The 13215-nt window shown below is 42.3% G+C and overlaps 1 protein-coding gene across 6 annotated transcripts in view; it reads right to left on the bottom strand.

Annotated features, from left to right (window-relative positions):
- LOC121539367 (transcription factor IIIB 90 kDa subunit) overlaps nucleotides 1-13215 on the bottom strand; it is a 56435-nt gene that overhangs the window by 13967 nt on the left and 29253 nt on the right. For all 6 annotated transcript variants that reach the window (XM_041847804.2, XM_041847806.2, XM_041847802.2 and 3 more), the window contains one exon: nucleotides 128-189. In XM_041847804.2, the coding sequence (XP_041703738.2) occupies nucleotides 128-189 (62 nt within the window). The remainder of the gene's footprint in view (nucleotides 1-127; nucleotides 190-13215) is intronic.

Raw genomic sequence — 13215 nt, 5'->3', positions numbered from 1 at the left:
GAAGGGAAGTACATAAATGACCTTAGTTATGCATTTCCAGTTATTATTTGCTGGCAATCCTGTAATTTCAGAATGAGTGGATGTTTCAATATAAGATGCCCTATAAATGTCAAAATGCAGTACATACCAGCTGAATCTCATCATCATCAATACCGCTCAAGTCGAGCTCTCCATTTTCAGTGTCCCCATCTGAAAAAGAAATTAGACATCATCATCATTAAGTGTCAAGTATTGTAGGTTTACAGGTACGTCAACTCACTCTGGGAGAAAGTGATCAATTCCCCAGCAGATAACACTTTAAAACACTCATCCATTGTGTTTCTGCAAAGACAATTGTGCCCGGATTTTTATCAGTAAATAATAAGCACAGCAACTTCTGATAACTAATAGGCTTAACTCTGGTTAAAGCTGATCTGCCTGTACAGCGTTTCTTTTCAATTACAATATGCTCTCAAGACTGCCGTACGCTTTATTTTGTTGCTGAAACAACAATTTGCATTTTGATGCGAGACAATGGATGCCTGAACTGCATTTCCATTTTTACCCTCCTTCCTCTGATGATTACTCAGGTTGTCAGAGAAGAAACAGCCACCTTTATGCCGAGACACGACAGCAGAGCGTTGTCAAATCCCAGCGCACTCAACACTTCAACGACGGAAGGAAAAAACAGAGTTCCTCACAAAGGAAAAGTTTTGATTACCTTTGATAACGGAGACAAAAGGATTGAGGGTTTGACTTCGGAAAGAATAAAACAAATAAATGCAAAAGCTTTCACACACTGACTCTTCTCCTTGATTAGCAATTTTCCAATAAAGTAGGACTCCGTCACCTGCCTAAAGACATCAGACACAGTCCCAGTCAAAGGGAAGAGGAGAATCGCGTCTTAAGAGGCAATATGTGGCAGGTTTATGGGAGTCGTTTAACTTCTGTCAGCTCCCGGTCTTTTGACGTGTTCAGAGAGCTCTCCTTCCCCGGGTTCACACTTCAAAGCAGTGCCAAAAGCATCCACAGGCAGCCTTCCCAGTTAATTAAGGAGAGACAGGTGCACAGGACACACAACACCTTCAAGGTTGGGGTATAGAGAATTGCAATAATCCTACAGAAGCAATCCAGTCAGTCGAGTTGAGTAGCAGATAGCCTCTCAAAAGACCTACACAGATATGTCCCAATCTGTCTGGCCCAGCCCTCTCAGAACTTCCCTTCAGTGAAGTGTGAGGGGAAGATAAGACAGACAGGGCCTGTGAGACCTCAGGACCACCAGGACACACACCCACTGACAGAGAGGGAGACAGAGATAGCACACTACTGTTATCCACAGAGGAGAAAGGATATGAATTTCCTTAAAACTATGAGAATTACCTTGGTTTATCAAAAATTGTTCAAGTGAATAATTATATGTGAAGTGTTAAAAAAGGACAAATGTGCAAGAGATTATTCAGAGGCAGTTATCGAGACTAGCTGTAAATTAAAGTGTTTACTAGGAATGTGCATCTTTTTCCAAATGTTGTTACGTTACAGCCTTATTCTAAAACTGATTAAATAGTCCCCCCCCTCAATCTACACACAATAGCCCATATTGACAAAGTCAAAAAATTGGTTTTTAGAAATCTAAAAAAAATAACAAATAATACAGAAATATTACATTTACGTAAGTATTCAGACCCTTTACTCAGTACTTTGTTGAAGAACCTTTGGCAGCGATTACAGCCTCGAATCTTCTTGAGTATAACGCTACAAGCTTGGCACAACTGTATTTGGGGAGTTTCTCCCATTCTTCTCTGCAGATCCTCTCAAGCTCTGTCAGGTTGGATTGGGAGCGTCGCTGCACAGCTATTTTCAGGTCTCTCCAGAGATGGTCGATCGGGTTCAAGTCCAGGCTCTTGCTGGGCAACTCAAGGACATTCAGAGACTTGTCCCAAAGCCACTCCTGCATTGTCTTGGCTGTGTGCTTAGGGTCATTGCCCTGTTGGAAGAATGAACCTTCGCCCAGTCTGAGGTCCTGAGCACTCTGGAGAAGGTTTTCATCAAGGAACTCTTTGTACTTTGCTCCGTTCATCTTTCCTGCCGATGAAAAACATCCCTACAGCATGATGTGGCCACCACCATGCTTCACCGTAGGGATGGTGCCAGGTTTACTCCAGACATGATGCTTGGCATTCAGGCCAAAGAGATCAATATTGGTTTCATCAGACCAGATCATATTTTTATCATGGTCTGAGAGTCTTTATGTGCCTTTTGGCAAACTCCAAGTGTGCGGTCATGTACCTTTTACTGAAGAGTGGCTTCTGTCTGGCCACTCTACCATAAAGGCCTGATTAGTGGAGTGCTGCAGAGATGGTTGTCCTTCTGGAAGGTTCTCCCATCTCCATAGAGGAACTCTAGAGCTCTGTCAGAGTGACCATCGGGTTCTTGGTCACCTCCCCGATTAAGGCCCTTCTCCCCCGATTGTTCAGTTTGGCTGGGCGGCCAGCTCTAGGAAGAGTCTTGGTGGTTCCAAACTTCTTCCATTTAAGAATGATGGAGGCCACTGTGTTCTTGGGGACCTTCAATGCTGCAGAACATTTTTGGTACCCTTCCCCAGATTTGTGCCTCGACACAATTCGGTCTCGGAGCTCTACGGACAATTCCTTCGACCTCATGGCTTGGTTTTTGCTCTGACATGCACTGTCAACTGTGGAACCTTATATAGACCGGTGTTTGCCTTTCCAAATCATGTCCAATCAATTGAATTTACCACAGGTGGACTCCAATCAAGTTGTAGAAACATCTCAAGGATGATCAATGGAAACAGGATGCACCTGAGCTCAATTTCGAGTCTCATAGCAAAGGGTCTGAATACTTATGTAAAAAGGTATTACTGTTTTTTATTTGTAATACATTTGCAAACATTTCTAAAAAACAGTTTTTGCTTTGTCATTATGGGGTATTGTGTGTATATTTATGAGGGGGAAAAAAACAATTTAATACACAAAATGTGGAAAACGTCTTGGGGTCTGAATACTTTCCGAATGCAATGTACATGGGCTCCGATACAGGAACAATATGTTTTAGTTAAAAACGATTCGGTTTGATTAGAGAAACGAATCGATGAAATTCGGTGCACTAACATTTGTTGCATGAACACGTTCATTTTCCATTCTAAATTCAAATATGCTGCTGATGGAGCTGAAAATGTCTGAGCTGTGTGTGTGTGTGTGTGTGTGTGTGTGTGTGTGTGTGTGTGTGCGCACGCGCATGCGTGCTGTATGAGTCTGTGGTGTATGTAGGGAGCTGAGTCATAAGGGAAACTGGGCATCTACAGTAGTGGTCAAAAGTTTTGAGAATGACACAAATATTAATTTTCACAAAGTCTGCTGCCTCAGTTTTTATGATGGCAATTTGCATATACGCCATGAAAATGAACTTAATCCCAAAAACAATTCCACTGCATTTCAGCCCTGCCACAAAAGGACCAGCTGACATCATGTCAGTAATTCTCTCGTTAACACAGGTGAGAGTGTTGACGAGGACAAGGCTGGAGATCACTCTGTCATGCTGATTGAGTTAGAATAACAGACTGGAAGCTTTAAAAGGAGGGGTGGTGCTTGAAGTCATTGTTCTTCCTCTGTTAACCATGGTTACCTGCAAGGAAACATGTGCCGTCATCATTGCTTTGCACAAAAAGGGCTTCACAGGCAAGGATCTTGCTGCTAGTAAGATTGCACCTAAATCAACCATTTATCGGATCATCAAGAACTTCAAGGAGAGAGGTTCAAATTGTTGTGAAGGCGGCTTCAGGGCGCCCAAGAAAGTCCAGCAAGCGCCAGGACCGTCTCCTAAAGTTGATTCAGCTGCGGGATTGGGGCACCACCAGTGCAGAGCTTGCTCAGGAATGGCAGCAGGCAGGTGTGAGTGCATCTGCACGCACAGTGAGGCAAAGACTTTTGGAGGATGGCCTGGTGTCAAGAAGGGCAGCGAGGAAGCCACTTCTCTCCAGGAAAAACATCAGGGACAGACTGATATTCTGCAAAAGGTACTGGGGGACTGCTGAGGACTGGGGTAAAGTCATTTTCTCTGATGAATCCCCTTTCCGATTGTTTGGGGCATCCGGAAAAAAGGGCGGATTGCAGAGGTCTTGAAAAAGAAGGGTTACCACTGCAAATATTGACTCTGCATAAACTTAATGTAATTGTCAATAAAAGCCTTTGACAGTTATGGAATGCTTGTAATTACACTTCAGTATACCATAGTAACATCTGACAAAAATATCTAAACACTGAAGCAGCAAACTTTATGAAGAACAATACTTGTGTCATTCTCAAAACTTCTGACCACGATTGTACCATCCCACTATTAGTTAATTTCTTTGGTGGGGGGGTGTTTGTTTTTGTCGTCATCCCCCAAAGAATGTATTTGTAATTTTTGCAGAATAATAGTGTTAGAGCTAGTAATGTATCAATATTTATCTTTAATAATTTGCTATGATTTCACCCGTCTCATAATCAAATGGTTTAAAGCTCAGACACACGGTAGGATTGTCGAACATTTGCCTGCCGACAGTACTTAGCCAGAGCTCCACCTGTTTAGCAAAATGTTTTGTTTTTTTGTTGCCTGTTTTGCATGTTATTTTGACATTAATACGTGTCACATATCAGTTTGCAAACAATGTTTAAAAAAGCTGCATTCAAACATGGTCTAATTTTGCTTTCTACTGGCAAATCCTTTTCAATCCTTGTCATATGAAGATAAAACGTGTCGGTGCTCATCGGCCATTGGACATAAACATTACACAACAAGTTGGAAATCGCAAATTCAACAATGAGTGGTTTGGAAGGAATCAGTGGCTAACTGCAAGCATTGCAAAGCAATCACTAGCCTGCTATTTAGTGGAGTGGGTGTGTGGTCCAAATCTGGGTTTAAGGGTCTCTTATCCAAGCTTAAAGGATAAACATTCACATACAACACCATGCACCAGAAAAAGGTTGAATACATTGGCCATGCTGTCAATCCAGCATGACTTCTGCCAGGTTCAAAACTACTGGAAACTCGGAACTGGGAAATCTCAGACTTCTGGGAGCTCTGAAAAAAACGAGCTCCGACAGGGAAAATACTTTTTGAACGTCATCCAACTCAGAATTCCAAGTCGGGAACTCAGGCCTCTTTCTAGAGCGCTGACCTGAAGATTCAACTTTGTTCCCAGTTGTCTTGAAAGCACCAGAAATCCAGAGAATGACAGACTTTGATGACAAAGTTTGCCCACAAGAAGGACCGCCACGCCACCTTCCTGTTCAAGTGAGCACAGAACACCAGGGTGAGTCCAAAAATGATGTAATATGCCAGGGAGATATGTATACTGTAGCTAAGAAAGTAATACTAAGTATGTTGTGTAGTTAGCAGTTAGTAGCCCATGTGCCTCACCCTAATAATTTGGTCCCTTTCCCCCTCTTAACTTAGCCTACTGTTCTGACTTGGTGGTGCACATGTAGCCTATAGCCTGTTTTAGAGAAATGTAATCATTTAATATTGTAAGAGCTTTCATTGTCTGCTTTAATTTTTTTTATCCTATGGTTCTGACAGTGTACAGGGAGAATACTGTAAGAACGTCCCATGTTCTGAATTCTGTCGCTGTACATTTCAAAAGTGCTGAACAAATAGTTATATTGACAACGTCCGTCCTAGCTCACTCATTAATATCTTAATCAAAACTACGGATTGCCTCTTATCCGCTCGTCGTTCCCTTATGCCATAGTTTGTACATCTCAATTGTCAGTAGAAACCACATTTGTTTAAGCAAGTCAGCCATATCAACTATGTTTTTTAAAAAGACAGTAAATGAGTGCCACGCAATAGATAAATGTTTAGCTAGCTAGCTAACGTTAGCATATTTTTAGCAAGCACCACATAGCTACACTGCACTAACTCAGCAGCTGTTTCATGGAAACTAGCTAATCCATTGTAATGTAATTATAATGTCAATACTAGCTACAGTGGTTTGTTAGCTTGGAGGAAGTATTTAGTGTCATGTGCATTGCATCTGTGCACTTAGCTAGCTACCATCCCATAGCCTACACTGCATATGAAGTGTGACTGGCTCATCTGTGGATGTACTGAGAAAATTGCCTATTTTTTCCTTTTCTTTTTCTTTTATTGGCTCCCCCACGTGGGGGTTCGTGATCTCTGACTGACTCAAAGTCAAGTTGTTGGCCAGTGACAAGCATTGGGATTCTAGAAGTAGAAATCGGTAGGTTTGTCGCTACCGGGTCAGCATGCAGCAGGTACCGCTTTTGTTCTAGCAAGAGAAGAAACGGCCTCCCACTGTGATAAGTACCTATCGGCAGTGAGATTCTCAGTGTGTTTCATGCTTTAGAGCATTTGGAAGTTTTGAGGACGACTTCTCCCGCTTCGACCATGCAGTGCAGGTAGCAAAAGCAACTTTATCCTGTATATCTAAAAATGACCATATATACTGATTTTTTTCAAGAAAAACTATTGCTGATGGTGAACCTGAACAATGAAAATAAAATATAATATAATGTAAACCCCGATCAGTATGTAGGCTATAGTCAGATGAGTTGTTTCTCCAGCGGTAGCTTAGGCTACTTTAATTCCGGTAAAACATTTTTCAACAGCGCATTTGATAAAAATAACCTAGCTAATTACATTGGTTGTCACTCAACTAATAAAGCCTGCTTCTCGTTGGTCAGCGCGTGAAACTGCGCACAGTTTGACTAAGCTACTTATATTGCCTGAGGTTGTTAGGCATGCAAAATGACTTATACAGTTGAAGTCTGAAGTTTACAAACACTTAGGTTGGAGTCATTAAAACCCGTTTTTCAACCACTCCACACATTTCTTGTTAACAAACTATAGTTTTGGCAAGTCGGTTAGGACATCTACTTTGTGCATGACACAAGTAATTTTTCCAACAATTGTTTACAGACAGATTATTTAACTTATAATTCACTGTATCACAATTCCAGTGGGTCAGAAGTTTACATACACTAAGTTGACTGTGCCTTTAAACAGCTTGGATGATTCCAGAAAATGATGTCATGCTTTAGAAGCTTCTGATAGGCTAATTGACATCGTTTGAGCCAATTGGAGGTGTACCTGTGGCTGTATTTCAAGGCCTACCTTCAAACTCAGTGCCTCTTTGCTTGACATCATGGGAAAATCAAAAGAAATCAGCCAAGACCTCAGAAATAAAATAGTAGACCTCCACAAGTCGGTTCATCCTTGGGAGCAATTTCCAAACGCCTGAAGGTACCGCGTTCATCTGTACAAACAATAGTATGCAAGTATAAACACCATGGGACCACACAGCCGTCATACCGCTCAGGAAGGAGATGCGTTCTGTCTCCTAGAGATTAACGTACTTTGGTGTGAAAAGTGCAAATCAATCCCAGAACAACAGCAAAGGACCTTGTGAAGATGCTGGAGGAAACGGGGAAGAAAAGTATCTACATCCACAGTAAAACGAGTCCTATATCGACATAATCTGAAAGGCCGCTCAGCAAGGAAGAAGCCACTACTCCAAAACCGCCATAAAAAAGCCAGACTACGGTTTGCAACTGCACATGGGGACAAAGATCGTACTTTTTGGAGAAATGTCCTTTTGTCTGATGAAACAAAATTAGAACTGTTTGGCCATAATGACCATTGTTATGTTTGGAGGAAAAAGGGGGTTGCTTGCAAGCCGAAGAACACCATCCCAACCGTGAAGTACGGGGGTGGCAGCATCATGCTGTGGGGGTGCTTTGCTGCAGGAGGGCCTGGTGAACTTCACAAAATAGATGGCTTCATGAGGAAGGAAAATTATGTGGATATATTGAAGCAACATCTCAAGACATCAGTCAGGAAGTTAAAGCTTGGTCGCAAATGGGTCTTCCAAATGGACAATGACCCCAAGAATACTTCCAAAGTTGTGGCAGAATGGCTTAAGGACAACAAAGTCAAGGTATTGGAGTGGCCATCACAAAGCCCTGACCTCAATCCTATTGAACATTTGTGGGCAGAACTGAAAAAGCATGTGAGCAAGGAGGCCTACAAACCTGACTCAGTTACACCAGCTCTGTCAGGAGGAATGGGCCAAAATTCACCCAACTTATTGTGGGAAGCTTGTGGAAGGCTACTCGAAACATTTGACCCAAGTTAAACAATTTAAAGGCAATGCTACCAAATACTAATTGAGTGTATGTAAACTTCTGACCCACTGGGAATGTGATGAAATAAATAAAAGCTGAAATAAATCACTCTACTATTATTCTGACAATTCACATTCTTAAAATAAAGTGGTGATCCTAACTGACCTAAGACAGGGAATTTTTACTAGGATTAAATGTCAGGAATTGTGAAAAACGGAGTTAAAATTTATTTGGCTAAGATGTATGTAAACTTCCGACTTCAACTATAGATGAATGACTGTCAACACAATTACATGCTTACTTCGACACTGAAGGAGAGGACGCAGTTGTTACAAAATATGAGCTATTTTCAGAAGGTAGAAAGAAAGTAATTTGAGCAACAACAAAAAATGTGAACCGGTGATTCGTAACATTTGAATACATTTTCTGACCAATGCATGCTACAATTGGATCGGTTCGGGGTCCCGCAGACCATATCTTAAACATTTGAACCGGGACTGATGCATATCAGTGAATCGTTACATCCCTACAATTCACACATTCTCCTTTTATAAAACCCTCCTAAAAATGACATCATGGTGGGAGATTGTTTTCTACAGTTTCTGTTCAAACAGTCTCACACTGCCCCTCCCCCATCCCCAGCACCTAGGCCTGGGCTGGCTGACGGGAGCCTGAAGAGTTTTGGCAGAACCTCAAGTACCCCCATATCGATGCCATGAGCCCCAGGATTTCTTGGGCCTTTCCTTTTCCAGGGAACATTTCCCCTCCCCTCCCCTGGAGTACTCTGGAATGCACTCTCTATCTGCCATGGAGGGGAGGAGAGGGAGGCAAGGAGGAGGAAGCGGAGCAATAGACCACTGTCAGATCATCAATTGTGTGGGCAAGTTAAAAACACCCCATTCTGTCCAGATCCTCAGATATGGGTAACCTGACTCAGGCTCACCCCCACCTCCATCCCCACTCCCCCGCACGGCTCTTTCTCAGACGGCCTAGCTGATGGCTCACCCCCATCCCCATACGGCTCGGTCTCAGGCGGCCTGCCTGTGATGTGGACAGAGATTGGATGCAACACCACAGAGCTTCACTGATATAAATAAAGAAAAGAAACATGCCCTCAGGAACAAACCCTAGGAGGTGGAGACAGCCTTTTGAAGATGGAGAGAAAGAGAGAGAGAAGAGAATCGCTGAAGTTCACTGATCTCCTTGAGCCCATATTTCATTTCAGTCTTCAGAGAGAAAGAAAAAAGTACGGTTCAGCAAATTACAGGGACCATCGGTGCTTGTATCTGCCGTTCCTTCGCACCTGCATCCTCCTCCCCTCTCCGCTCTCTTCCCAGAAAACAAAAGACTATCCAGAGTTTGTGTGATCCTCAGGATGAATCAGCTAGTGACATGGTGCTGCTCACGGTGGATCACCATTACCCAGACTTCAAGACTCCCTTGATGTTCCCAACAACACTGCTCCAAGCATATCAAACACAGTCTTTCCTTTAACCTGAGAACATGACAAGCCTCATCATTCTCAAAGTTTCCATGCAGAACCAGCAGTCGTATCAAATAGACTACATGGAAGCTCTGCCCTGAAGACAACCAAACAGGGAGAGCAGAGGAAATAAATAAAAAAGTGTAATACTCTCCATGACTGACAGGGGCAGGCCAGGCTGAGGCGAGGAGAAGAGAGCCCATTAAAATGTGACCTCCCTAAACCTTGACAGAGCCCAGACAGACCCTACTCCCACTCAGCCACCTGCTCCTCATGCCTGGGCCCCTGCCCTGAGCCAGAGAGGGAAGGAGTGCAAGAGAGAGAGAAAGAGAGAGAGAGAGAGAGAGGAGGAGTGTGAGAAGGAGTGCGAGAGAGAGAAGGAGTGCGAGAGAGAGAGAGGAGAGAGAGAGAAAAGATCAGCTATTTTTATATAATGGCAATAGAAGTTACTTTTAGATCTGTATCGTTTTCATTTAGATAGAATTTTGATTAACCACATGACATTGATTTTGAGATGAAGACTTTTTATAAATTAAATTGTTCCACGAAAATGTGCAAATGAAAATCATAACTGGCACGCAGATCAGTAGAAATGGTACAATAACTTGGCACTCCAAATGGAAAAGGTTGCCGACCACTGGTGTAGCCTATTACTGGCAAATTCATGAGCTTAACGGCAAGCAGCTGGAGGAGGGGGGGTCAGGAGGACGGTCGGGAACAGGTTATTTTCTTCTGGTTAAGCTATATTGATCTCTAGCTCCCTCTTTAGTAATATGTGTCTTCATTTCTAATCGTAGTGCTTAAAGCGTCAGACAAGTTCAGTAGCCTACATACAGTATAATTTTATTCAAACATAGGGGTGTGTCTATATATGGAGAAATACATGTTTTAAATCTATTGGTAGAAAGAACAGTCGACTCTTGGTCGACTAAGATTTTTTTTGTTGTTGTCGGGGACAGCCCTACTTCTGACACTTTACTGCATCAAGCTCATTCTGTGGTGAATGTCTTGAAAAACACCAATCTGGTGCCTTGTGTGTGTGTGTGTGGCGTGCGTGGCGTGCGTAACAGCCTGAGGCACATGCCTTCCTGTTACTGCATGGTAAACGGCTGCTGTCATCTCCACTCAGGCTGGGAGCTGCAGACACACCGTTTCCGTTCCCTCCCCAGGCCACAGAGACGGATCATGTCCAGTCAGGACTCGAGCAGATGACATGTCACAGACTATGATGCAGCATCCCACCAAGCCTAGGAGACACTACTGCAGCTCTTGAGAAACACACATATTCAGCCTGGTTTCACATTCAGAAAAGGGCTTTGTGAGACTTGCTGACAACGTGTCGTAGGCCTGTAGAGACTTAAAATAAATACTAGGATGTTTTTATTTCTGTGTCTTCATCTTCCCGATTTTAGCATATCTGTGTTGTCATTAGTCGTCACCCCACCACACCTTTCTCAGAGTGGCTGGCCATCCAGCCATCTGTCAGGCTGGCCCCAGTTCTACTGTACCACCCACAGGCATTGTAAACACCCCACATCCCGCCTCCTCACTGTGGAATTGAGGCATCTCCAGCTGTCAGCGACAGAAAGTGTAATGACTAAGTGGAGGATGGGTGTGTGTGTGTGTGTGTGTGTGTATAGAGTTTAGCTCCATCTGACCTCTCTATGATTGCCTTTTTGTTAAATGGGAAGGAGGATTGAAAAGCTGTGGTGTTTATAATGGACACATTTTTTTTTAAGGCTAGCTCGGGTAGGTTGGTCTGATGGGTAGAGTGTGGTGCTGCTGACGCAGGGAATATTTGATTCGATTCCACCTTTAACAGCTTCTAAATAGATATTTTAACAGCCAAAATGAGGAAACACTGTTCAGTTAGATCTGCTGTAAGACATTCACACAAAGGTCGCTAAGAGCGCTTAATTATAAATTGGTAGGTTTAGCTATTAAGTGTCCAGAGTAGTAGTTGTAGTCTTAGAATAGGAGAGGCAGGATCTCTGCTTGGATGAGCAGTAGTCTATTTACAAATGGCTTTAAGCACTGGCAGCAGTGCACAACTTCAGTCCTTGAGAGCTTGGGTGACTAATGATTACCGCTGTTGCCTTTCAAATCAACACCTGACAGATGTGGGGAAAACAAGTGAGTTTGGTTTCTGGGCAATCAACAACTGAAATGAAAGTGCTGAGATTAGAATTGCAAAACTACTGGTAATTTACCAAAGTTACCAGAATGTTCAGTAATTAACATGTAATCTACGGCAACTTTGGTAATTTATACTTGAAATATATATATATATATATATATATATATATATATATATATATATATACACACACACACACAAACTCATGTACAATATGGACACAGATATAAAACATATACATTTGTTTTATATCTGTGTCCATATTGTACATGAGTTTGTAATGGATAGGCCATATGGTTCAAGAGGAAATAGCCTAATTAATGAAAAAAGCATCTAATCAACAATGGCTTTAGTCAGACAATTTTCTATTAACTCTGCAACTCTTCCAACTACTTACTTTTTCACAACTGCCACTAGTTTGGTGGCAAAACATTTACAACAAAGACAGACAAAGTAATAAATAAAAAAAGTCTTAAAAAAAGAAAGACATTTCATGCTGAACCCCTCATATTAAAACACCAATAGTATTCACTAAGTTGATGGTTTATATTTAGGATAATGTTTTACAGCTTTGTCATTCTATTTAAATTTTAAAATCATCTTATTTGATGATATTAAATATTTTACATGTGATAAGGCCACACAGAGGGCCAGAGATAATTAGACACCTGTGATAATCTGAAGTACCCAAAAGGCACTAGATGTCATGTGATAAAATTTAAAAAACGTTAAAGTTACAAAGGTTCTGGTAGTTAACTAGTAAACTTTGAAAGTCATCAGTAATACTGTATACCCTCCCTTTGCAACCCTAGCTAAGATGCCCAAAACTTTTAAAACGGCCCTTGCTGAGCGCTGACATTCCCAGCCCATAAAAGCAGAGCCATTTAAAAAGTGCCAGTGGCTGACATTGCTCAGTGAGGCGGTTAAGGTCAGCCCAAAAGTCATTGATTGGACTAAGTGCCTGGATGAAAACACTGGCCTTCAATCAATGCCTGCTCTAATGGTACAGCAGAGTGCTCCCTTAAGACAAAACTATATAGACCAGGGCCGCTGGCAAACGTGTGGTGAGCAGGCATTTGCCCCAGCACTTTTCAGTCAGGTGGGGCAGCTTTGGTTTAATAAAAATAGACGCAGAAGCTTTGAAAAATGAAGGAGAATGTACAGTTTTTTAGACTGAGGAGCATTGCCTCAAGATTTGTCAACTCGCGCACAATTAGTAGCCTATATGTCCTTCCCATCAGAGTGCTGCAGGTTGTGTGTGTCTTGACCAATCAGATTCATGGAAATCACAGGTCTCGCAGGCCGGACATGACGCACATCTACAAAAAAGCAGAGTGCCCTCTCCACTTTCCTACGATATTTATTTAGCAAACTGGAAAAGTCACTCCCGACAGACAAGCAAAAACTGTACAGGAATGTTGTAGCAGCCTACACCTAAACATTAGCGATCTGATATGCTGTATGGGATGAAA

Source organism: Coregonus clupeaformis, chromosome 25, assembly GCF_020615455.1.
Source record: "Coregonus clupeaformis isolate EN_2021a chromosome 25, ASM2061545v1, whole genome shotgun sequence".
NCBI classification, from domain to species: domain Eukaryota; kingdom Metazoa; phylum Chordata; class Actinopteri; order Salmoniformes; family Salmonidae; genus Coregonus; species Coregonus clupeaformis.
The sequence above is the reverse complement of the archived record's forward strand: the minus strand, read 5'-3'. Positions and strand labels throughout refer to the sequence as shown.